Source organism: Botryllus schlosseri, chromosome 3 (assembly GCF_051294905.1).
Source record: "Botryllus schlosseri isolate E-star chromosome 3, Bs_hap1, whole genome shotgun sequence".
Lineage (NCBI taxonomy): Eukaryota > Metazoa > Chordata > Ascidiacea > Stolidobranchia > Styelidae > Botryllus > Botryllus schlosseri.
Window position 1 is genome coordinate 23,190,415 of NC_137238.1, and position 26,253 is coordinate 23,216,667.

At 39.7% G+C, this 26,253-nt stretch overlaps 1 protein-coding gene and 1 long non-coding RNA gene across 2 annotated transcripts; one reads left to right on the forward strand and one right to left on the reverse strand.

The window, feature by feature from the left end:
• The first annotated feature begins 6,099 nt into the window (after nucleotides 1–6,099).
• Nucleotides 6,100–18,144, forward strand: LOC145436129 (FAS-associated factor 1-like). Its single transcript, XM_080313416.1, has 9 exons — nucleotides 6,100–6,219; nucleotides 7,808–7,966; nucleotides 8,772–8,913; nucleotides 11,455–11,591; nucleotides 11,654–11,742; nucleotides 12,872–12,952; nucleotides 13,854–14,006; nucleotides 17,305–17,460; nucleotides 18,038–18,144. Exons 1-9 carry the CDS (start codon nucleotides 6,117–6,119, stop codon nucleotides 18,116–18,118), a joined length of 1,101 nt encoding a protein of 366 aa, XP_080169542.1. The 5' UTR covers nucleotides 6,100–6,116; the 3' UTR covers nucleotides 18,119–18,144.
• Nucleotides 18,145–20,287: 2,143 nt separating this feature from the next.
• Nucleotides 20,288–22,129, reverse strand: LOC145436137 (uncharacterized). The gene is made up of 2 exons (XR_013914185.1): nucleotides 21,090–22,129; nucleotides 20,288–20,403 (listed from the first exon to the last, which is right to left on the reverse strand). It is a non-coding gene; the product is annotated as an uncharacterized LOC145436137 (long non-coding RNA).
• Nucleotides 22,130–26,253: the final 4,124 nt, after the last annotated feature.

The following is a 26,253-nucleotide window of genomic DNA, read 5'->3' on the forward strand; positions in this document are numbered from 1 at the left end:
TGTCAAGGATGCCACCCTATTTTCGTAAGCATCGCAATATTTGCTTTATTTTTACATCTGCTGAGTTTCGTCTCAATGCCTCTTTCCTTGTCATCGGGGAATTCAATGCAACGCTCCGGCATACAGTGAGAACTTGGTGACATTCGGCAAAAGCTAATATTGTCACGCGGTGACAAATTGTTCTGAAAAATTCAAAGGGCAGAAATATGCCGCCACAGTTGTAAGCGATTCGGAGCCTCGTCGCTGCTGCAGCTGTTGCGGCTTGCGATATCATCGGGAGCTATAATCTCTTCTTTCCTACAATACATTCATTGAAAGTCAAGATTAAAAGCCAAATTATAACAGACAGGACCCTTGGCGTGACAGTGCACAAAATCACTCCATGCATAGGGCGTTTACGTCTTGTCTGACAGGGTATCACGCATCGCCTCAACACGTAGTATATTTGGCTTCAGAATGACCTGGCAATCGTCTCAAACCGCAGCGTGAAATTTGTGGTTAAAAATTAAACGTCTGGGGATATAGGAGAGACGGAACTCGTAACTTTGAATGTTAGTTTGGCAATTGGATTCGATTTCTAGAGAATCAACCGCGTAAATCATATATACTTTTAATAAAATCAATTTGGACTTGAAAGATGTTCTCACCGACCCAAATATATTAAATCGATTTGTTGAATTTGTAATGTCGTCCTAACTTCCTTTCCGGAACAGGTTCGAAGCCAGATCAATACTTTTTGTGATATGGCCGTAGTCGGATCGGAAACGGATCAATACTTTTACTAAGAATATGACAGCCTTACCCTCTTCCATCCTCGCATCAATAGTTAAAGTGAAACGTTCATGGAAATGAATAATACATGCTAAGTCCAAGTTGACATAATTACTTCAGATAAGGGTTGGGCTTGATCTTTGAGTTTTTAATTTTCTGTTCGCGTTGCTTAAATCAATTATCAATACCAACCAGTGAGTAGATAATTATTATCGAAGTTTTTCCTGACCGGATTACGGTCATTTCTAAAATCCGATCCAGGAGTCGGACCAGACCTGTAAAAAACAGGATCGGAGAAGGACCAGAAAATTTTGTGATCCGCTCCTCGCTAATATGTATATCAGATGTGGTCAGAGTGAAGTCATAGTTGCCACTCAAGTGGATGTAGAAGCAATGCCCACTCAAATACAAGTATACCAGTAGCGATTTCCAATTTTGGCCCGAGTTTTAGCTAAAATACTGAAAACTGTGATGTAGAAGTAGAATCAGTCTAAAATAATAACCACTCGATGAAGTAGCGCATGTAGTCTACTGTGGTATTTTTAAAAATAAGAAGTACTTCTTTACTGAACGCCTAGGCCTTCGCCTATATTTCTATGTTTCCATCAATCTAACCTGCACCCACGGCAATTTGATGTCGCATGATAAAAGTCAGCTTCAATAGATTATCTAGGGTAGATCGACTCATACGAATTGGATAGAGGGACACATTTCATCAGTAATTCGACCAAGCTTAACCATTGTCGGTGATGTTTTGAACTATGGCAACGGACGAAATCTAAGCATCCAAATGAAGTCAGTTATGCCAATAAATTAAGCTATGAGCGGGTCTTTTGGAACGAAGTCGACTAAAGGGTTGAATTCAAAACGCACCTTCTTATTGCAACAAGCACAAAGTCAACGTTATGCCGAAGTTGATTTGGAGTCGATCCAATCATTCGCCGACACTTCATATCCATAGCCTTGTTTAAACAAGCTTTTGCGTATATTATACGTATGATTTCGACGCCAGTAAATTGGATTCCACCTGAGGTGTATGTCCGCACCTCACACCCATCTGATCGGCGTAAGCGACATTCTAGAACACGAAAATATCAACAGCACAATAATTATATAACGGGACATTCCCGAACGACCATCATACACCTCTATTTTCGGAAATATAGATAGATCTCTGTATTTCACAATCCGATATTGTTCCACACAATCGCCGATATGTCAGTTGACGAAAACAATGAATCATTTTTATAAAAACATTGATATAGTTGCGTGCGATTATCGATATAAAACCCACAAAATTCATCTCCGTTCCGTGCGATATTAGTGTTTTCAAACCAGTCGCACACCGCGAAATTACAGGGCATTATAATTACGCTTTATACACTTATTTCCATTGGAAAATATTGCTGTTGACTATATGCTCGATCCCCTCGCTATACCTATATCTGCTGTGTGATCAGATATGAGTACAGGCACGTATATTAAACAAGCTGACAGCAAAATTGCTGTGTTTGTTACTAGTTGAATGTTGATTGTGGTTAGGTGATAGACCGTTCGTGCTTGATAAAGGAACAATTTATTTTTTCAGGAAACCCCACGGTACGAGAATCTATTTCGTAAGTTGTCTCGAAATCTATTTTTAGACAGTGGAGGGAATGAAATCCTAGACGCTGATAATAATTGTAGTAATTATACCGAGTTTGATTCGGCCGCCTCGGTATATAGGCTTATCCATTTACCAGAACTGGTCATAACGATTCGAGTCAATATATCTCAGACCATGTTTTCTAGTCAGGAAAATATAAGCCAGTGCTTCCCAACCATTTGCAGCTCGCCCCGCAATTTTATTGCAAGTTTTATGGTGAGACCAACAATGAGATATGACCAAACGAAGGAAACACAAAATAATGGGAAAATAAACAATATATACACATTACAGATGCAAGACGAATTTTTAAATTGCATATTATATATTATCAGTACAAGTATAACCTGGATTGGCTTGATTTTCCTAGTCAGAAAATAGCCATAAATACCTAAAATTGGATGTTTACCACTTTTCAGCCGTCGTCAGTACTCCTATAAAATTGTGATCATATCATATAATTCAATAACAACTAGACGCATTCCTACATGACATGTTCAATAGAAAAGCGTAACATTTGAGTTCCATTGGAAATAGCTTAGCTACCCACAAATAAATCGCGATCCACATTTTAGAAAGCACTGATATATGGTCGTCACGATGAATTTCATTACCTGAAAATATAGTCTCGATACTTTCTTTTCGCTATGGGACCTGCGAAACCTCAGATGTTCCTAGCACGCCATCCAAAATATACCTCACAAAGTTAAGCATGTTATTTGGCTTACATTTCGTCTGTAGCGTTTGGGATGACTTTTCTATATGCGTGTTGTTAGTATTTAGTTTGAACCGATTTGGTTATCTAAATTCCATTCGGCAAATGAACGCGAGAAATGCCAACTCATCAGTCTCATTTTAATAAATACAAGAATGCCCTTTCAGGTTTACCATCCTTCAAACATGTCATATGACTGAAATGATGGATAATTCCTAGCACTATTTCGGAGGCAGTAAAGACTTTTTTTAGTTGGAATGATGTTTCAATCGCAAAGATAATCATATCAAGTCTGCTATATCAAATCCAGTTACGAAGTACCGGCGCGAAAAGTCATCAGGTCACCCATATGCCTTTTCACCACGGGGAATCACTTTTGCATTTTAAATCTGGCCGTGGGAATCTCGCTAGCTATACTTTTAGGTGCTTAGGCCAAGATCACGAGCAGGTCATTTATTGTTGTCATGGTATGAGGTAATATCAATACCGATAATCATACAAAATATAGCACAAAGGTGTCCGTCCTGATTATCGCTGGTAGAGTAAAGCGAATAAACAGCTCTTAAAATTGTCTGATCAACAAAACTAATATTATTTTCGAATATATAAACAGATTCTACTTATATAGCTGGCCGGAGCTCTGAAATTACGAAAATAGGGCCGATGAATAACTGAATTTACATATAGACTTCTCTCATTCGTCCCTTACTATCAAATCCTTCTTGGTACAGTCGTTGCATACAATCCATATACCAAAATGTATACTTAATGATTCCAAATAAATATTACCTAATATCTTATAATTTAATAAGTATGAGTCACTGTACAACAAACTGTACTGTACGAGTGTAGGCCTCCAAACCATGAATTACATTTACAACTTGCGATATTGGTAGTTTGTTACTATTGCACCACAATGCAGTCGCGAAAAACAACAGTCTTCCAAACCTTACAAACTCACGAGAAGGAATCATATAATATGAATATCGCAGTGCACAGACAGAACCAGATCATTTATATTCTACTAGATAAGCAAGCGGCAAAATGACATCTGCGTGCCAGTGTCTATGAGCTTCTGCCGTCGAAGTACAGGGTGATCTCAATGTTTTTGGTATGAAAGTTCATTTCAGATTAAGCTGGATTAATTACCGAATGCAAGAACGAATATCATCAAGCCGTTAAATGCCGGGATAATCTTTTGGAAATATCGCTACTTCTCTTCATGGCTCGAATGCATGCTTACCATAGTCGTATATCGTGGGGAAAATGATGATAGAGCAGTTGCTGGTCTAAGTTAGAAACACATGTTTAGCATATATCACTGGCATATTGAACTATCGCAACATATAGCTGGGCTCGATATACCGATTTAAGACCTGCATCAACAGAAGTACAAACTCATTTAAACAATACTATTAAGCTTTGTAGCCAACAAGACTGGTGGGAGATTGCAGTGAGTACGAACATAGCGATATCAATTAATTCAATGACCTTCTGTTCACCTTCGAAACATCCACAATACACATAGAAACATCTATCAACATGCTCTATCTGCTAATAATTGGGGCCAATGTCTGATTCATAGTATCGCAATACCTCAGTGGTACTCAACAGGGCTGCCATTTTGACTGAAGTATACACAATAAAACACATGAAAAAAAAAATTAAGAGACAATTCGCTGTAAATACGAATTGGTTGCGAATTAGTGTTTAACGCGTGAAAAACATTTAGGAAACATCCATTTTACCCAGAAAGCCATGGTTTTCAAAATGCAGCCATTAAATGCCACGAAGAGTATGATTATAGCGATTCATTGACGCGGTCGAGAGAAAGACTAAATTTTCTATAGAATATGTCTGTTTGTTTTGTGGTATTCATGGTGTTTGGCGACTACTATGCTCATTTACACCAGACCGATATTGTTAATTATTTTCCGTAACTGCCGATTTACAGAACGGCTTTTTGTAAGACACCGCTGACGCGGATGAGGTGGCGAGGAGGAGCCTAGGTAAATCTCCAACACTTGCGTATCTGAATTCTGAAGGCAACCTCGGTCGGACTCGAACCCGCACCCATTGGTGTTGCAGCCGCGGATTATACCACTACGCTATCTCGCCACATAGTTGTCAGTTGATATTACGAAGTACCTTAGTCTTACAACCACGGGCTGCATATTGCGGTGCCGACGGTACCGGCGTCCAACGAACGACGTTACAAAGGGATATTTGTGTGTGAAGCTTGTCACCAGTGCTGGTAACACCATATACTATTTTTGAGCTTCACTACGCTAAATTATCAAATCATAACTTATATCTATGATTTTGAACTTCTCGTAGCGATCCAAATTCTCATCCGCTGAGAAAGAGGCAATTTTAATATACTATGGAAACCAATTCTGAGAATGGTGCGATCACCGCTTCTCGCGTGGCTATGATGTAACCAATTCAACACCATTGTAGACAACGTATTATGCATAAATCATAGAAAAGAATTCGAATCTCCATATTATTTTCACCCGCTCACGAGGGCTTTTGTTTTTATAATTATTATGACGACTGAGAAATTACTCCTGATTCTTTATTACGTCAAAATAACTCGCTGTAGCCCGGAGCAGCCCAATCGACACATCAGAGCACCGCTGGTTTAGGCCGTCTAATTCTGCATGACATTTGGAAAAAAATGTTTTATAACGGTCCTATCGAACAATAACAATACTGATAAAAATAAATACCAACAAGGGGAAATAATATTCTTGGAGGCTTCGTTTCGAACCTACGAAGAGCCATGGCGCGGGCACGAAAGAGCCCGATGCTACTTCGGAGCAGCTGGGTTTCCGACTCCAAGAGTTATAAAACGTTCTTCCAAGTTTAGATGTTTTGGACGACGAACTTTACTGGCTCCCTGTTACGTCACAATGAGCAGCTTTCACTCAGTTTGGGCTAATTACTGATTCTGTCTACTACGCTGAGGAACTTCACGACAGGATGCTTGGGAAAAGGAAGAATAACTTGAAAATAGCTGGTCGTCCCAGCGGCGGCACCCCTCGAAAGAGCAGGCGCGTGGAGCTGCTAGCACGTAAAGGGCTGAGTGAGTTTGCATATAGCGAGTCGCAATATTGCATTAAAATTGCAAGTTGATCCGAGCTCATTTTACCACCACAAACACACTGAGAATGCGTGATAAAAGTGGAAGCGCACTTGGAGTGCAATATTGGTGTATTCATGGTACTACAGACATGATGTTCGATCCGAGAAACAACGCGTTCTCGGCACACGCCATAACACGATTTTCGAGTGACAGCACAGTCCGAACACATCAAAGATATATCATATATGCACCGACGACTGACTATCCGTTTTCTGGCCTCTCTATAATCTATGTGGTCTGTCCGATGCATGAATTGTGCCCTTTCAAAGTATGTAAGTCGCTCCGACACATAGAAGCTTGTCAGAACCAGGATTCGGGCCGACTTTCATTGGTATAATCGACCATCACGATGTTCATTGAGCGCTGCGAAAGCTACATGCTCCAAAAATACGAAATTTCCTTGTGACCACAACAGACACATATTGAAACTTTGGTACAGTCACTATGTTAATGTTATTACCTCAGCCATATGTGAAAAATAGGTTGGGAAATCAGATTTTGGTAATATACCGTAAATCGGGAAATCGTACCTTTCAGGTATACCAAATTGTGCTTCCACACACTTATGGGTTAGAATGATCAAATAAAACAATCCTACCACGATTCCAGCGATATATCTCCATAGGAATTGGCGTAGTTGACTTTAAAACATTTGAAGGGTGCGACATAGGACTGTTCAAATATAACTTTGTTTTCAAATATTATTGCAAACTTGATAAAATTGTTAGGTTACGTAAACCCTGCACCAATTACAACCAGTGGAAGCGAAGTTACAGTACAAAATTTTGGCTTTATTTATATATTTAATAGAAATATAAAGTTTTTTAAGAATTTTACTGCGATACCCCATAAACTTGTTAGGTCGTCTTAAAAGACACGCAAAAACAAATGGGCTCAATTCCAAGCCGTAGAATGGAAGTTATTGATGTTCAGAATTTCAGATTTTAAGTCATATGCTATTTGCGGTGTATTAATCTATACTGATTAATGAAAGAATTTGCCATCGTAATTACGATATTTCCAAATCTGAAATTTTGTACTCCAAATAACTTCGCTTTTATACTGATTGAAGTTGAGCCAAATTCGTTCTGCATCGATTTCAGACAAAATAACAATTCCATGGGGCAGCCAGTGAAATATGACAAACTGTTATATTCATTTTTATGGAATAAATCCCCACTTTTCTACTATAATGGTGTAATAAAGCCGGCGAAATGAGAAAAATAAAGTTATTTTTGAACAGCCTTAGTGTTAAAACACATTGTGAAAGTATGATTTGGTACCTCAAAATTCCGATTACCGATTACGTCAGGGTGAAAATCAGCGAATAGATCATTTTCGTTTACAGTGCAGCTTACACGAATTGAATCGATTCATCCAGCTATTCGATCTTGCCCAGCCCTATAAGTACAACGATAAAGAGTAGTGAAAGCAACGTAGGCTGGGCCTCATAGTGAACTAAGTCATATCATTCATATTTACTGCTCTTTAAATGCTATTTCACAAACCCAATCCCCTCGTTTTTCAGTGCCGTCAGATCCTAAGGACGACGAGCAAGCAACCACTCATTTCAAAAGAGAATTCCGCTCTCGATTCGGCCCCAATTGTCCCAAATTCCTAATCGGATCTCTGGAAAACGCTGTCTGGTGCGCTGGCGGACGACACCTCGAGGATGAAAAGTTATTAGGTAAGTAGGAGTCACACTGCGTCTTTTGCATAAGGAGTGGCGTAATGGTACGACTCATTTCTATGCCTCGGGTGAAAGCGCCTGAATATTGCGAGAAGTAAAGTAATCAAGCACCAAGTTTCGCAAATAGTTAAGAAGCGACGACGTATGAGTGATATCGACATCACAGAGATCCAGTAGAATGGTACATTTCGGGAAAACTTTTAGCTGCAGTTAGAATAAGGTGATTTTCTTGCGATAATGGCCGCTGGTGACGAATTTTTCACACTATCAAATTCAATTGAGACCATATCATGTTTAAAGCGCGGTGCCCCTTTCCTGTTGGTTAATTACTAGGATAAATCTAATGCCATGAAATTTTATGATGTTGCTGTGTAGTGATTAAAAATTGTCTTCATTGCTAATAGATATCGAATTAATTGAATTTCCGAGTTTTATGATACGACTGAGATGTTTTTTTATGGCACTAGCCTAGGCCTATATCTGCGCCTCTAGTTCAAAACCTTAATGAATTCTCCTGTAGACTAAGAGTACGGTCCGACAGCTAAAATACTGTGAAGGTGATATGTTATGAGCGGATGTCCGTCAATGTCTCTATCCCGTGTACATCAGTCGTTATCATCAAATGCGTTAAGACGGTATTGTCAAATGTGTCTTATCAAAGTCGTTAAGTCTCTATTTGGCACCTATACTTTCTTTCATGTGTGGTGCAGTGAATGCATTATGAGCGACTGCCCTCCATAAGTTTAGAACCAATAACATATGCTATCGACTATTATATTCCGACTGTTTCCACTATTTTCAGCGATCTACCTACACCACGACGGGTCTGTGAATGGCGACCGATTCAGTATTCAACTGCTTTGTTCGGAAATGGCAGTGGACATCTTTTCACGAGATTACATGGTTTTCGGCTGGGACTTCACCGATGAAACCAATCGGCAGAGGTAAAAAATCGTCGACCTGGAAGTGAACCACGTTGATCCCATTTTCGTGGAAGATACGCCTATAGGCCTATAGGCCTACCTATAAAGTCCGACTATATATCGAAATGTAGTTTTAACACTAGAACTACCAAGTAGCTTTTTTTACTCATTTTCATTTTTGAAGAGCTGGCATTCCGTCAAATCCTGCGCTGGTAGGCTTAATGTATTTGACTTTTATTTATTCTATGCAGGCCACCTTACCTATGATTTTCATCACTCGTCCAGTACAAATAAAGAAGTTATACACATAACTACCTATAACTACCAAGAGGTTTTTTTGTCGCATTACAGTTTTTCTACCGCAAGGCATCGCAATTTCATATTCTTGACACTGGTTATGTATCTGTCAAACCCAGAAAAGTCGTTTGAAACAACTGAACTTTGTTAATATCGGCATGGTCTAAATGTGTTAGCAACGACATCCCTTGTCATGGAAGGCAGTGCATCTTCCACCTTCCGAGGGATCAAAACTCTGTAATATTATTTTTCCGAAGCTTACCGTGTTACAGGACATGACAATTGGAACGTACAACTAGACCAAGCCGACATCTGTATTGGTTACATTAATATACTTGGGTTGTACCATAACGAAGGGCCTTTGCTCATAGTGTGCGAGGTGTAGCTTCGGGGTAGGCGGCTGGATCTGAATTGAATGCATATGAGGACCGAGTGCATGAGGGTATTATGTTTGGCCAGACAATCTCGAGGATCAAGTTTATGGAAGTCATGAACTTTCTATTGACATAAAGAGTAAAAAAGGCGTAAGACTCGATAAAGATTAATTTGTTTTTATTTGTTATATGGTGAACGCGCCAGAAAAACTAGAGATAAAATGTCAGATGGTGGATGCTGCTGCTATCAAGTACTTGTACAAGGGCGTCCCATATTTAGGCAAGGATAAGACGGGACACCTTGTTTATAATCTATACATTCGCCAAGCATACTAATGTAAATAATCTGATGAAACTCATCTTGAAACAATGATACGTGAATGTGACTATATAGGCTATGCTTATGAAAAATAAGTCCCAGTTGGCGCTGTACTGTCAAAAATTGCTGGAAGCTTCCCAGGTAGGGTTACATTTAAAACAAACGGTGTTTTAATTCACTTAATTCAAAACATGTTTATACAGTGTTTCATAAAAAGCCAAAAAAAAGAAACGGTGTTTTTTTTTAAGTGGCAAAATTATGCCATAATTGTGTAAATACTTTACACAAAACATGTTGTCTGAGCCTACGGACAATTACCACCCGAAGTAGCTGACGTATATCGATATGGGATGGTTGCAACCCTCGAAAGAGTTGGTTCAACAGCAATAGTACATATAGTGCGTCAAGGGAGCTATGCTACCCTATATTTTCAATTGTCAATGTAAATCCACTATGACGTCATAACTGAATATCCGTGACGTCATGACTTTTAAAAAACATAAAAAACAATAAAAAACATATTTTAAATTAGGGCCTTGTTATATACATGTTTGTTTTAAATTGATATTTGTCTTAAATGCAACCCTATTCCCAGCCCTAGAAGGAAGAAGCAGCTTCATATAGCCACACTTTTCAAAACTATCAATTCGCCGATAAGCGTAACGGCAAGATGACAGTGCAGAGATCGAAGTTTGTGTGTACACGTATATATTGAGCTCACTTCAACCGACGGCAACTGTTTCCTTCAGATACAACACATAGCCTACTTGAAATCAGTGACGGTTAAATTTTATAACATAACAAAACAAAACCAGGGGGAGGGGGGGGGGGTAATATTGACCAAGCTGTAAGCCAGTATTCCATAAGGGTACCAGCAAGTCGTCGATGGTCGGTGCATGTTTTCTTGGAATGTAATTGATCTTCCGCTTGCCAAAAGGCCGATACTAGAAAATTTTAAAAATCGAGGATCGGTCGAGAGATTGCATTGTGCAAATCTTAGCTGATGAGCTTTGTGATATGTCAGCAACGACCAAGAATGGTGATGTGGCTAAAGAGGATCTGGAACCTACTCTAAATTTTCAAAAAACGCACCAGAACGAAACTGATATGCTGCACTAAAAAACGGAGATCTGCTATAAGTCTTGCATTAAAGTGTGTCTAAAATATTGCAAGTACCTGTGAGCGTGATAAACTACGATTTCGGACACCGTTTCTTGATCTGTGTGTTGATTTTTACCTTCCCTGAATGCATTTAAGCGGAAAAATTCAACATGTGTCAAAAAAGCCAATTGGTAGTTCTAGGTAGTTCGAAGTTCCTGTAGTTCTAGTAATACCAATCTCAACACAATACGTGACCACAGTCCTGCTTACGCGATGAGTTTTCTTTCACAATTCTTCACTATATCAATTTCCATCAATTGAATAGATTCGATTACAAGGTTTCAGATATATGTCCTAGACCCGACTACATATGAATTATTAGCTACCCATTCACCCCCAATGTTAACAAAAAGCAGATTCCAAATATACGAGAAATATCAGTAAGGTTTATCTTATCGATCGTATTCGAAGATTCCTGACCAGTGCCGCAACTATACTGGACCGAAGCACAATTTACGACGTCTCTCGAGCTCACAAAGACCGCTACCCTATGCTATTGATTGTCCGGTGTCGGAATAGTAGGTGTCGCGTACAGAAAAGATTCGAAGGTAGGCGAATATCACCCCATTCGTAGACCGTGAGCAATAAAATTATGATATTTCTTGATAAGGAAATACGACGAGGGGTGACTTTATTGAGACACTGACTCTGGAGGCGGACTATGCACAGCAAGAACGGAAGGTCACGAGGGAAAATGAGGTGACTTCTAAAATCACATTCCGATGGTTAATGGCTTATCAAGTAATGCCGAGTGGTGATTAATGACCTTCCAATAAATGCAGTGGTTTTGGGCCTAGTGATTTAGTGGGGTTACGCGAGGATTATGGCGATATTAATTATATTTATTATATAACTTGCCATTCTCTGCATCTGACAAAACCACAGTAAATGCATCATGTCTGAAAACTTGCAACAGTCTTCACGGCCTGCGTCGGAGTATCAATAAACTTATTAGAATAATTATGACATTGCCGCATAGGCTAGCATACTAATTAACGGTATAGTAAGCAAGATAAATTTTCAAAATGTTCATACGAGAGCAAAGTCCACTATCCATAGAGTATCGATTCATCGCAATCGCACACGGAGAATAATTTTTGTCACATTTTGTGATTGTATGAAAACCCTTTATGCCTTTCTAACGCGATCATTGCGTCCAGCTTGTTAAAATGCAAAATGTAGATGGATCTATTGATATTGTGTAAGCAAGAGTTCGGGCTCTGACAGCCGGTAAATCCATGGGCCGTAAACGTCAAATTGAGCCTGGAAGATCTCCGCTGCGTTGCGAGTAATGTTAAAACTTAGGGATATTCGAGACATGTCAATACACATGTACTGTACAGTTGTGGAAATATAATATAACTTGTTTCAAACTACTCAGGTAATTTCCCAACTCAGAAGTACATATGTTACATCGGATATGGCGACTTTCAACACTACTAGATGAATCCTCACGAGTACCGCAAAATACTATAATATATACGATGATGGAATATATACTAAATTCAGTCATAGTGATGCGCCGACTATTCCACGCGGACGGTTCCGATGACCATTCAATTCACAAAAGTGATGCAAACATATCGCATAACTGCTTTCCACATTTAAACAGTCAATGTATAAAACGTAAGTACGTTTGCCTACAAACTGTTTTACCAGAAATGGAAGTAGTAAAAAAAACACCACTTGAGCAAGAAGAGCAAGTATAGGCAAAATCCTACTTAAGTACCCCGAAAAAGAAGAAGTAGTTCGTTTGTCACATCTGCAGATTTGATATGTAAGCAATAGTAGTTCGAAAATCACGATAATGACTGTAGGCTACTTCCAGAGCCAACGCGCGATAAGGCAGAGTATTCTCGATCTGCAAAAAGCCGAATACGAAGAGTCATTGCGAGCAGATAGAGAAAAGGTAAGATGACGATGTATTATTGGCTTGTGAAAAAGCCAGGACAGCCAATCAGAAACTTCCACTGACTACCATTGCTCAGCGGAGATATTGGTGTAAAAACAAGCTATGGTAGACTGAGCGATAGGTAATATATTTTTAGATGTAAAATTATAAAATGCATTTTTCCACCTTAGAAACATGCAGTTGCGTACGACCATGCGACAATCTGCCTCCGCACACTAAACGTTAGGAGCACATCACGGATAGGAAAAAAGAATCAGTGATTCGAATCAATTCTCGAATCCGATAGTTCAAATCGAATCAAGCATTTCGAATGCTGAATCCGATAAATCCGAGCAAATCAACAGGAATAAACATGATGCGGAAAATTGGTATATTTTGAAATTGGGAAAGAGTGGTTTTGATTATCAGTTATCAATTGCGACGACTAATTCTGTCAATTGGCTTGCGAACGGTGATTGCACGCTCAGGCATAATTTTCAACTTGAAGTGATAGCAGATGCAAACATAGTGATTACAATGATGTCATTGCTGCACCCGCTCAGCAGATAAAATTTCTTCTAAGTTCCATTCAAAGTGTTAGTTTTGCTGTTAGGTTACAGAGGATCTATGTCTACTATATGATTATGATACACGAGCAAGAGCTATTTAAATCTCCCTATTTAACTACTAGTTAATTTCGTTTCTAATGACTGATATCCAACTGTGAATTTTGGAAAATAAAAATGTGGCAAGGTTATCATTCGAATCCATTCAAGAAATTTTATTTTGGAATCAACTGGGGTTCGAATATTCTCATCCCAAGTCAGCACTAAAGCTAGTACAGCTATAGAGCGGCGAAGCTTCTTATTACATAACGACACCCCAAAAGAGGTAATTGCAATGTATGCTCCAATCCCAGGAAAAGCAAAGGCTCGAGAAAGAAACGGAGTTGAAACGCATTTCAGACTGCGGGGTGCGAATTGGAAATCTGAAAATGGAGAACAGGAAGCAGGATAAAGACAAACTAAAATACAGAAAAATGTTGCCAAAGGAACCAACATCGTCGAAGCAGGTTTGCTTGTTTGTTTGATATTTATGGTGTTTCGACTGCATTAGTCATTTTGCACCGGGCCGATTCTCTTTATTTTTATTCCGTATTCACCGACTTGTAGCACGGCCCAGTTATAGGTTTTCATAAGACACGGACGATATGAATGATCGACGCAGGTATGAGGCGAATCAAATTTTAAGTGCATTTGGAATGATGGAAAACTACATGTCAGACGGACATTTTGAATATATTGTGACTGCCAGTTAAATCGAGTATCTGGCAGATTTGATTCCAAAACGAGTATTCGAGAGACATGAATTGTGACGTCATAATAGCACGAATGACTTCTCGAGATATCAAACATGTACCTATTTGCGGCATCGAGGAGAGGAAAATAATGCCAGTCTCTAGTGCAGTGGTTCTCAACCTTTTTGTCTTCACGGACCCCTTTCGGACGGTCACGCACCCCGCGGACCCCGACGAAGTTTTTTTCAAATTTATTTCAATGATCGCGCATTCGTCATGTGTCTTGTGCAAATGATAACTGTAGGCGTAGTGATAAACAGCAACAAAATGAGTTTTCTTGAAAATACGATCATGCTATTCATGTAGAAATTAGTTTCACTTCTATTATGTCAAAGCGGATTCTGCAACTGCATTTCTTGAAATACGCGGCCGTGTCTTGAAAATCCGCGCCTTCGATTTGATATGAGCGAGTGCCGACAATCTATTTCCACAAATATAGACCAATGTAATAATAACTCGTAACGCTTCCGACGACACATTTGAGTATGATCGCAACAAATATGGCACCAAAATTGACAAACAAATTTTTAAATGAACATATAACGTCAAGCCTGGTCAGTTCTATCTAGGAGCTTATCTTGAAGGTATTACAGAGAAAATGATTATGTATATCGCAGGAGGGCACAAAGATTTTTGTAAACATTTCGAAGTTACCTCGATTAACCTTACTCATCCAACTTTTTCCCTCCACAATCCCCAACAAAACATCTCTAAACAGCAAACCGTTTGTATCAGTAGGCAATTGGCAATTTAGCAATTAAAGTGAGTCTGCCCAGTAGGATATTTCATCACAGACGGTCATTCTGTTGATGTAAGCTCTGGAGTTTTACTAGTAATGAAGCGAAATAGCCTCGTGATTTTCCGAACATAAAAATACAAATTAGGTTATCAACTAATTTGAGGCTTCGCGGACCCCCTGAAAATGCTTCACGGACCCCCGGTTGAGAACCACTGCTCTAGTGTTACAAAGCCAGGGTGTGTTTCAAGTTGCAAAAAACGTTTAATAGCAGCATCGAATATCGAATCGATACATCCAAGCATCTCAAGGGAAGCGGTTGAATTATAAAAACGTAAAGTCACTCCCTGCGTGCAATGCATACGTCGAAGAACGAAATGCAATTAGAGAATACATAATGTCCCGGAATAATATTTATTTATAAATTTATCTGAAGAAATAGTGTTTTGTTTCATGAAACAGAACGTATCCCAATCATCTTCAACCTTACGAGTTTCTCGTGGAATATTTGATGATAAGCAGCATTTTTTCCCAAGAGTTGCTCCTGCAATTGAACAGATCAGTGCTCTTCAACCTTTTTCGTCGTGGCACACCCTTTTAACGTTTAGTCGAAACTCGTACACCCCCTGACCACATAACACACTGATTCCGTATAGTAGGCTAAGCGAAATTCAAGGGGTGTTCAACCTTTTTCCTATTCACGGTCGTACTTTGATTACATATAAGGCCGCATTCCGGCGGAGAATCGTCATGGCCCATCCTGGACATGTTAAATTGGCTACTGGGAACTTCGCAGCGCGGCGAGTCGTTGTGGTGTTCTGTGCCATCACTGATTTTTTAGAGATATACCTTGCGTATAAAAGTTTATAAGTGTAGATGCAAAACACCCCGCAGGGTTACTATATATGCACCAAAATCACGTGTAAATGCTAGAAAAAGTTATCGGGATTCCTTTTCTAGAGCGCAGGCGCGAAAGATTTCTCCACCTGGACAAATAGTTTCGTCGATAATATTGGTTCTTTCATTGTCAAATATTTATCCTTTCTCAGTCCACGTGATCAGATTAATCGGTAGAGCTTATGGTATTCGAAAATTTCGGGCACAAAATTATTGATATTATTACATTTTCAGGTTTCTAATAATCACTTTGTTGCATGTTATTACTTTTCTACCTCCAATCGGTATTGTAGGCATAGTCTAAATATATATTGCAATTGCCCAAACGTACCAGATGACCAGACTTGGTATTTCATTATGAGGTGCAACATTTTCCTTTGCGGTTCGTTGCCTACTCGTACGGTGGGGTTCAGATTACACTATTATATTAAAAACGAAAAAAATTTCCAGTACCCTGAATCATCCCCTTCAACCGAGAATAAAATTTTCAAGTTTAAATAAAATCTCACATATATTTGGGAACCAATTCGTTAGTTCAAATTGCGTATTACCGGCCGCCGACAAACTCTATGTGAATATGACCGCATAATTATCGATTTACGGCTGCTTGCGACCATACGTCTGCAGTTTGGCCACCCCTGGCCTGTTGAAATAAGGATGAGCAAGACTGCAACGGATTGGAAATGCTAAATACTAATCAGGGCTCGAGGTTACCGAACCAAAGTAGTTTTCGAACTCGACCCACCCCCACCACCCCCACCGACATTGAGGCTATGTCTCTGCAATTATGTACACTGCGCTATTTATAAACATCTCGCAGGAAGTACCAATTCAAAATGTCTGAGCTCTGGCGGCGGTTTCCTCGAGAATCATTATAGACAGATATTGCAAGCTGGACATATGTCAACTCCATCCTGTTCTACTCCGAAGGGAAGTCAATTACCAACGGTGAAATCATTAGGAGAAACATTTTCCGATTACACCACAAATGGAATGTAATATACAAGCTGCGTGCAGCTGATATGAATAATTAAACATTGCACGATATTGCACACCCCATCAACATGTTCTGATGTATAAACTTGCCTATGTATTGTTATAGCTAGTCATTAGTCCATTTTACTGCAGATCTGGTACACCCCAGTACAGCCCATCTGAGTGGTACACCTTTATAAAATTTTGGTACACCCTGGGGTGTACGATATACTCGGTTGAATAGCCCTCGAATGAATTACATAATCCCATTATCCTGAATTCTAGTTCGTGATTCTCTGTTATACCTCAATGCTACTGGGGTAATTTTACAACGAGGATGGTCTCTTGATATAATAATTCTCTAATTCTAAGTGAAAAGTTGAAACAAATATTATACTTTTACAGAGCAAAAAATTGCGATTTCGCAAGCCTACAGGGGACGGATACCTAATGCGCAGCTTCTCTCCTGCTAATAAGCTCCAAGACATTCTGAACTTTACAGCGTCTGAAGGATTTCCGCAATCGAAATACCGAATATTAGCTCTTTGTCCAAGCAGAGAGGTATGGACTTTTTATATTTAGTATTGGCATGTAGTATTGACAATTGCGGCACCTTATATAGGATAGCATGAACATTTGCAAGACTTATCAAAACTCATTCAAGTGGAAGTATAGTAAATTAACGTATGAATACTATTCAAATAAGTAGTTTCAAGAAGTAGATTTCGATACGTGGTCATATAGTTTAAGCGGTAATCTTCGAAAGTATGTCCAGTCATCTAGAATCTAGATATTGGAGGATAATTCACCAAGTAGATATTACAATTTCACTCGCAAGAGTGATGAAAACATGCTATAAAACTACTTTTTACTTAAACTACTACAATTTATAAATACAAAGTGTCTACTGGAGGTGGTATCATCTAAAATGCTGTAAAGTGGAAGTGGAAGTGGGTACGGCAGCACAGCAGAAAGCTATTTGAATAGTCATGAAAAGTAAAAGTATTTCGTTACGGACCAGTTGTGATATGTAAGTTGCTTTGTTCCCATCCTACAATAAATCCGTGGCTGGCCAGGAAGAACATGGCGCATGTTACTAGATAACATATGGCTTAATATGTTTCTTTCCTTTCGTTAGATATCAAGTATGACCCCGACCAGACCACTGAGCGCCTTCGGACTGGCACAGCAAGAGACGTTAATAATCGAGGAGAAATGAAAAATATACTTTGCAGCTTTTAATAAGTGTCATTGAATACTGATCCAGTCACGTTGGAGATACTAACGCGCTTTCATTGCGGGTCAATCATATGATGTGGCATGACCCACCCACTAGCCGTTGACAAGTATGCCGATGCGCATTAGGGCTGTTTAAAAATAAATTAAAAACATATTTGCAGCTATTTGATAAAACTGTCAAGTTGGCTCAAAAACGCTGCATACCAAATTTCCAACTAATAGATGCGCAGCTACAGGACTTCGGACACTTTGAATTTAATATGGAAAAATTGAAAAACAAATTCAAATTTCATTCAGTTGTCAAGTTGTCTTCAAAAACTACGTTAAACTTTTTTGACTCAATTCAAACCTGCAGAAGCGAAGTTATTTGAGTTTTTCATTCATAACTATGGGATTATCCACCGTCAATGTTGTTTTTTTGCAAGGCGAAGAGTTTGAACTGAAATAACTTCGCTTCTACCGGTTGGAAGTAGGCAGAAATTGCTACGTATCGTTATTTTGAACAGCTTGACAATTTGATGGAGTTGACAGTAGAATTTGAAACAAAATAATGATAGCTGTAGCTTCACACGTACTAGTCAGAATTGATCCAAATTCGGCGTGGGACGTTTTTTTGCCAACCTGACCATTTCAGTATTTAGCCGCAAATATTTAAAAAACGGTCAAGGATAGTGCTCATTCATGCCGCGCGGGGAATGTGAACACTGAATATTCATCAAATAGATAGTTCATTGAGCAAAGAATGGGAATTCACTGGGGTTCCACACGGATTGAAAGCAAATACGTAACATTTTCTTAGGTATGGACAACAGTGAAGCGCTGAAAGGACAGAAGTGGTCCTACTTCTCATTAGTTCTCGTTGCTACGCGAGTAGAAGTAATACAAATAACAGTAGAAATTGAACGCCCAGAAAAATACTCAGCTGAGTAGTTTTAAAGCGAGGGTCTGATCCGCAGTGGTCGCACACGTTTAGCAGTAAATCTGAGGTGGCTGCTACCAATGTGCATATTTAATACCGGCACAATATGATTGATGACACTACAAAAAGTGCAATCTGTGACTGTATGCTCATTAGGGCGGAGCGGATCGACAAATTCTCTCGTTCGACTTCGATCCTGTTTTTTAATTCTCTGATCCGGCTCAGATCGGGTTCCGGCTCCGATCCTTCTCCGGCTAAAAATGAAAAAGTCCGGCCGGATATCCAATCCGGCTCCGGTTCATGCTCCACCATACTTGGAATGGTGGTTCCGTGAATTCTTAAATATGGCTCGGTTATTTTCGCACTTACTTGGCCGTTACTTGCGTGCGGTCGGTTGGTAGTTATTTCGTTACAAAAGTCATGCTTATCAATAATGATTCTAGCCAGATCAAAAATTACTGATCCGGCTCCGGCCATGATTGAAAAATATCCGACCGGATATCCTATCCGGCTCCGGTCCATGCTCCGCACCTATGTTCACAGTGATGAGCACCGGAGCGGAGTCGGAGTGGATTCGGAGCGGAGTTTTGCCAATTTTGTGATACCCGGAGTGGAGTCGGAGTTTACAACAGATATTTTTCCGGAGTTTTACGGAGTATTGTGAGTTTTGCCCCCGATATCTTTCGATAGCTTTGACCAGAAGACACTATTGATTACAAACCAAAACACAGACAGTTGACACCTTGTAAAGTTGTAATATGACCGGAGACCGGTAACATGCAAAAATGATTGACAAGTGCATAAAAATCAGCCATCTGCACTGCAATTGGGGACTGGAGAGTAACCTAGTGATCTAGCAAGGCATTTCCGCTGAGCAGTGTCTGTAGTTCACAAACTTGAAGACACCCAATATCGTTCGCAGCGCATCATTTTCTCCCTGCAATGAGATGCAGGCACCATCGAAGGCAAAAAAGTGTACAAAAAATATGCAAACCAAGTGACGCATATGAAAGAAAATGCCAAAAAAGCATACTTCCAAAAAAGATTTGAAGAGTGCTCCAAAGATCCCAAGAACACATGGAAAACCATTGGAGAAATTATCAACCTAACTAAAGGTAATGCTCCCAAGAGTGCTGATGACATCGAGCTACTCGAGAATGGCAGCATCATCAAAGACCAGCTTGCAGTAGCAGAAAAGTTCAATCAGTATTTTTGCAACATTGGTCCGGATCTTGCAGCTTCAATACCAGACTCCTCCGATGACTTTCTCTCGTACTTGAGTCCTGGCCCTCAGAAATCCATTTTTCTTGAGCCGACAAGTAAAGGAGAAGTTGCGATCGTATTATCTGAAATGAAAAGTAACAAAGCAGTAGGACCCGATCTCATCCCAACTCACTTTCTGAAGCTAGTCTTTAATATTATTGGTGATGTTATATGCATTTTCTTTAATGAGTCGATACGTCTAGGCATTTTCCCAGATGCACTGAAAACTGCCAGAGTAATGCCAGTGTTTAAGAAAGGCTGTAAAAAGCTAATTTCTAACTACCGACCAATATCTGTTTTGCCAAATCTTGCCACGGTTTTTGAGAAACTGATTGACTGCCGACTAAAGAACTTTTTTGAATTGAATGCAGTACTGTCTCCGACTCAGCATGGATTCAGATCCAACCACAACACCAACCATGCAATACTATCAATTGTAACGGACTATTACAAAACCATCAAGCAAAAAGAAAGTGGCTGCAGCATTTTTATCGATCTCCGCAAAGCTTTCGACACAGTTAACCACAGAATCTTAAGATACAAGCTAGAACACTATGGAATCAGGGGTATTGCAGCAACTCTACTTGAAAGCTACCTGGCAAACCGCAAACAATTTGTTAAACTGGGGTCATTAAGAAAGACTACCAGAGATATAACTTGTGGAGTGCCACAAGGCTCAGTCCTTGGACCGACTTTTTTCCTCATTTATATTAACGACATTGTTAATGCATCTTTATTCCGCACAACGCTATTTGCTGATGATACTCACCTCTTCATAACCTCCAACACTGTCGATGGTTTGCATGCATCTGTGAATATGGAACTCCCAAAAGTGTCGAGATGGCTCCAAGCAAACAAACTAAGTTTGAATGCAGATAAGACCGAGATGCTCGTTTTAAATAATGCCAGTCATAATTTCACTGTGAACATCAATCATAAACAAATCTCAATATGTGACTCAGCAAAATATCTCGGCGTCACCATTGATTCCAAATTGTCTTGGAAGCAGCATATTGAATGCACAATATCAAAACTAGCTCGGTGTGTGGGAATAATGACCCGTCTCCAATCTTTGGTTTCCAGATCAGTGCTACGAACCATCTACTTCTCTCTTTTTCACTCTCATCTGCAATATGGAATCGTAGTATGGGGAAATGCATGCACAACATTTTTGTGCAGAATTCGAACCCTGCAAAACCGTGCGATACGGCTGATCTCATCTGTACCTTTACGTACCAATTTATCGCCTTACTACCGTAAGCATCGAATTTTGCGAGTTGATGAACTATATCGCTTCGAAGTATCAAAAGTTGTTCACAAATATTTTTCCAATAGTCTGCCTCCTGTGTTTGATGACTTTTTCATACCTGCTAAACATGTCCATTCCCATTACACGAGATCCTCGTCTAAAGGAAACATCTACTTACCCCCACCCAATAGCAACCTCACTAAGAGATCTATCGACTACTCGGGACCTATCATCTGGAATGCATTACCACCACATATCCGTGAATTGCCTTATAATAGATTCAAAAAAGCCCTACTTGATCACCTCTTGTCGTTACACTAACACTGTTGCCCTACCTCGCCCAGACATTGCTTCATTGATCATTTGCCACCATTGTTTAATTTTTTCTATTTTCCTTTAACTAAACATTTCTTTACAGCCAGACTGTTCAGAGTCAAGTGTACCTGTTTGATGCTGGTGTGATCAGACTAGATGACCTTCACGGTCTTATCGATCATTCCTATCTAATACCGAATACTGTGCACGCATATTTTCTGTACCATCATCACTGCCGTTTGTTATGTATTTTGGTTCGATAAAAATAAAGACTCTCTCTCTCTCTCTCTCTTTGAATCCACTGCTGAATGTCACCATATTATGAGATAAGATCTCCAGAATCTTCCACGTTGCTGTCATTGCAGTCTTCTATAGTCACATCATATTCCTCCTTGCGTATTTGTTTCGTGACTAATTTTCATGCTACCCCAGTAATTGTGCGAAACATTTACAATCAGCAACATACAGCGGGGCTTCCCTTTGGTACAGCCTTTGGCTACCCTGATTCTTCCAGCAAGTTGATGATCATAACGGAATATATCCCATTATCCTGATGACATTCAATATAGTAATAGGTCCATTTTGTGAAAATGTATTCCCAACGTTGGTATCAGTTGAAACAAGATAATATCCGATACCACTTTTGTGATAACTTTTCGCAACTTTCATCGTACTTGCAATTTGCAGTGAGAGATATCGATAATAAGTGTTACATCAATATTACCTTTATATCTGTGAGAAATATACATACAACAAGCAAGTATCTGGATGGAAACAATAATAACTTATGCAATGTGTTACATGATTTAATGACATTGCGACGAATTTTCGCTAGTAAGATCCGCTCACAGAGGCATACCAGCATCTAAGCCCGCTTTAAAGATTTCAACAATACATAAATCACTAAGGTAAGCTGATCTTACCCTGTAAAAACAGAATATTCCGAATTTCTGAACAGCCACACTAAATAATTACAACCGTCTGCTTTGCTCTGCTCGCATCAACTCAACTACGCTTCCTTCAATATTGATTGACGTAGTCAGTCATCCAGAACTCTTCTGAATTTTCGTCATGCAATGTTTGGTTTGATTGAGAAATGACTTTGATGTGATATGAAAAATCAGCACCGCAATCAAGTTTCTGCTGCTGGTCTGTCTCAGACTCCAAATTCCAGATATCATGTATCAGCTTCAAAATTGGAAGTCACTAGTCATTTAGTCAACTTCAAGGAGCGTCGATCGGTGCGTCAGTGATGCATCATGTATGTTTAGTGCAGTGCAGTTCCATCAACTGTTTCATGGCGATGCGGAACTTAATTTACTGAAACCTGTGATGTGATCGTCGATTTCAGTAGTGTTAGTGGTAGTTAGTTCGAACTGACTGGTCTTCCTTCGTCGTTTTAATATAATGGCTGAAGCACCGTCGACGTCAAGTGAGTTACTCACTAAGACGCAGAAAAAGAGTGACGTGTGGAAGGATTTCACTCTGATGTTGCATGATAATAACGGCCAGTATACTGGGTTTGCGAGATGTCAAAATTGCAATGCTCAGCTAAAGCATCACAAGTTGACAAGTGGTACGTCGCATCTTCGAAGACATATCGAAGCTTGTAAGAAGAATTGATCGCAGTTGAAATGCAAGTAAGCGAGTAATCAAAGGAGAAGGTGATCATGGGGAACACTGATCGCCGGGTGGAGAATACCGAAGAAGTGCCGGTTTGCCGTGGTGTTGTGCAGAAGACGTTTTGCCATCCAGATTTACGGTGAAACGTAAGTTCGATGAGGAGGCTTCATCTTTGAAGCAGAAGCTGTCAGAGGAACTAAGAGTTGCTATCAAGTGTTATGGGCTGGCTGGCATCACTACAGATATGTGGACCGATCTAAAGGGTCGCAGTTCTATTAGCTTGACTGTCCATTTTGTTGGAGAGAACTTGACTCTCAGAAGTAATGTTGCGACTGTTCGGCAATTCACGGATACTAAAAAAACTGGTATGAATATCAGACAGGCTATCGAAAACATCGATTGGGATTCTTCGACAATGATCTGAATATATTTCGGGGACTGGACAAGATTCTCCGGGTTATCTCGGAGTCTGGGATTGAGATCCCCGGAGTCGGAGGGACTTTGCCTCAGAGACCAAAGTTGTCGGAGGGACTCGGAGTCTCGAAAAGCAGACTCCGCTCATCACTGATTGTTCATGCAGTCAGAATTTCACCGATGAAGGTGATGCTAACTTACTCCCAAACTATTTTCTGCTTTTAAGAATACATATCATGAAAAAGACGTAGTTTTGTCTAAAACTGTTCAATAGGAGTACACGTATAGTACATTAGAGTGATTCGTACAGGCTTCAGTATAACGTAACTGTGGCAAAAATCACTTTGTAGCTGACGACCTCTTCTGTGAAGTCATAATAAGAGTGCTAGCAGCAAGTGCAGCAGAATGTGTGGAAACTTGCGTCACGTTTAGATGTAAATGAAACCCGAGAGGCGCATGAAGATTGTACCACGTTTCCTGGATATATTCCAGGCAGGGATTTTGTTACAATGTTACGAATGAGTTTTTCTGCAATGCCTTCGATCAACTTTGCAGACCTAGGGGGTTATCACTTTTTTGGGAAATTATTCCCGCATGGCGTAATTTTCATGCAGTGTCCGGTAAAAATGTAATTTTTGGCGGTCTCGCTAGACCGTCCATGAAATAGCAAGTAACAAATTTGACAGCCATGCAGGAACCAGGTTAATTAACGAGCATCTCATGCCCGAATAGTTCAACAAACATTATAAATTCCACTTTGTACTGCAATTTTTGTTAAAATGAAGTGCAACTTTTTCGCGATTGTAGTGCAACAAAAACTTGCCCTAATGATCACAACGAGAAAGCGCGTGTTGAAGCAGTAATTCGTCTTTTACCTTATTGATGAAAAGGGGCTCCGAGTAAATAGCTTGTGTTGCGGCAATCGTTTCCTGAACCGGTCTGGATTTCCAATCGAAGTCCGCAAAACCTTCTGGGCATATTTTAGGCACTTTATGATAGTGAAAGATTTCGCGTCCCACTCATGGTCATATCACAGAATGCAACGGATAGTTTGATGGCATCGAGATTATTGGCGTTGATGAGAGAGTTGGGAGGATCAAAGTCTTGATAGTTAAAAGCTCTGCTGTTATCTGTGGACGACTTGGGTTTCTGCGAGCATTATTTATTTTAAAAAACCATTTAGTGCACGGAACTTCACAATAACGCGTAAAAATAACTTCATTTTGTTAATTTATTCGCTAAAAGCTTTTCAACTGACTCTCATCAGTAGCGTCAGCCAGTAATAGGGTGAATCAATCTCGAAATGTGTGAACTATTTTGTCTTTAGATGTAATAATAACAAAACAAACAACTAGTAGACAGGCAAGATACGGCAGTAACGATGCATAACTAACGTCAGCGAGTACATATTTGGTTGAAACTGAGAACAACAACAAAGAACATTTATGAAATATTACAAGAGTGTAGAAGCGTACTTTCTGGCGACAAAGAATCGGCTTTCGCAGCTTTAAGATCGTAGATTACAGGACCTTCAAATGAAAAAGAGAAAGGCCACGAAAAACAATAGAAAATTTACGGCCTAAGTAATGATTAGCGCATTCAGGATGGCTTAAAACAAGGATGTCAAACTCAACTTGCGTCGCGGGCCGGCGTCAAACCTTTAGGTCGCTCGCAGACCGCACCAGTCAAATTATCCCAAATGTTACCTCGAAATCCATAGCCACGTCTTGCATTTGAACACTTTAATATTTAACATTATAATATATTACGGTTCGATGGGGGTTCCTAGCAACATGGTTATTCGCAAACCACCGAATTGGCTAAAATACGGTGTTTTGCCGGTTCAATGCATTTTTAATCGCTAAAACAGTGACTTACGGCGATTTAGATTGGCAAAGGTCTATGCTCCCATTGTTTTAGTCGCATTTCGGCGTTGGCCATGCGTACTGCGTAGCCTATGCGTCGTGAAAAATCCAAGAGTTTAACCGTAAATGCAGACGTTGGAATTTAGTTCATTATCAATAAATCGCGATATGAGTTTCTCCGGAGGCCGGGGACCTTTAAGTAAAAAGTGATGCCGCATTACGACCACGAATATTTGACTTATATTTTTGTGTAAATATTATATTCATCGTGTAACCTATGCATATAATGGTTTCGCACTGGAGATTTCGTGTCTGTGAAAAACTACCTTTTGGTAAACTTTCCATAGAACTCTGAATGAATTCACTCTTTCCTCATGGTGAGTAGGGTGAAACTAGTCGGACTGTTATAATACGGCTTATAGATATGCTCGACATTTGCCGTCTTCAGGGAAAATTTTATTGAAAGT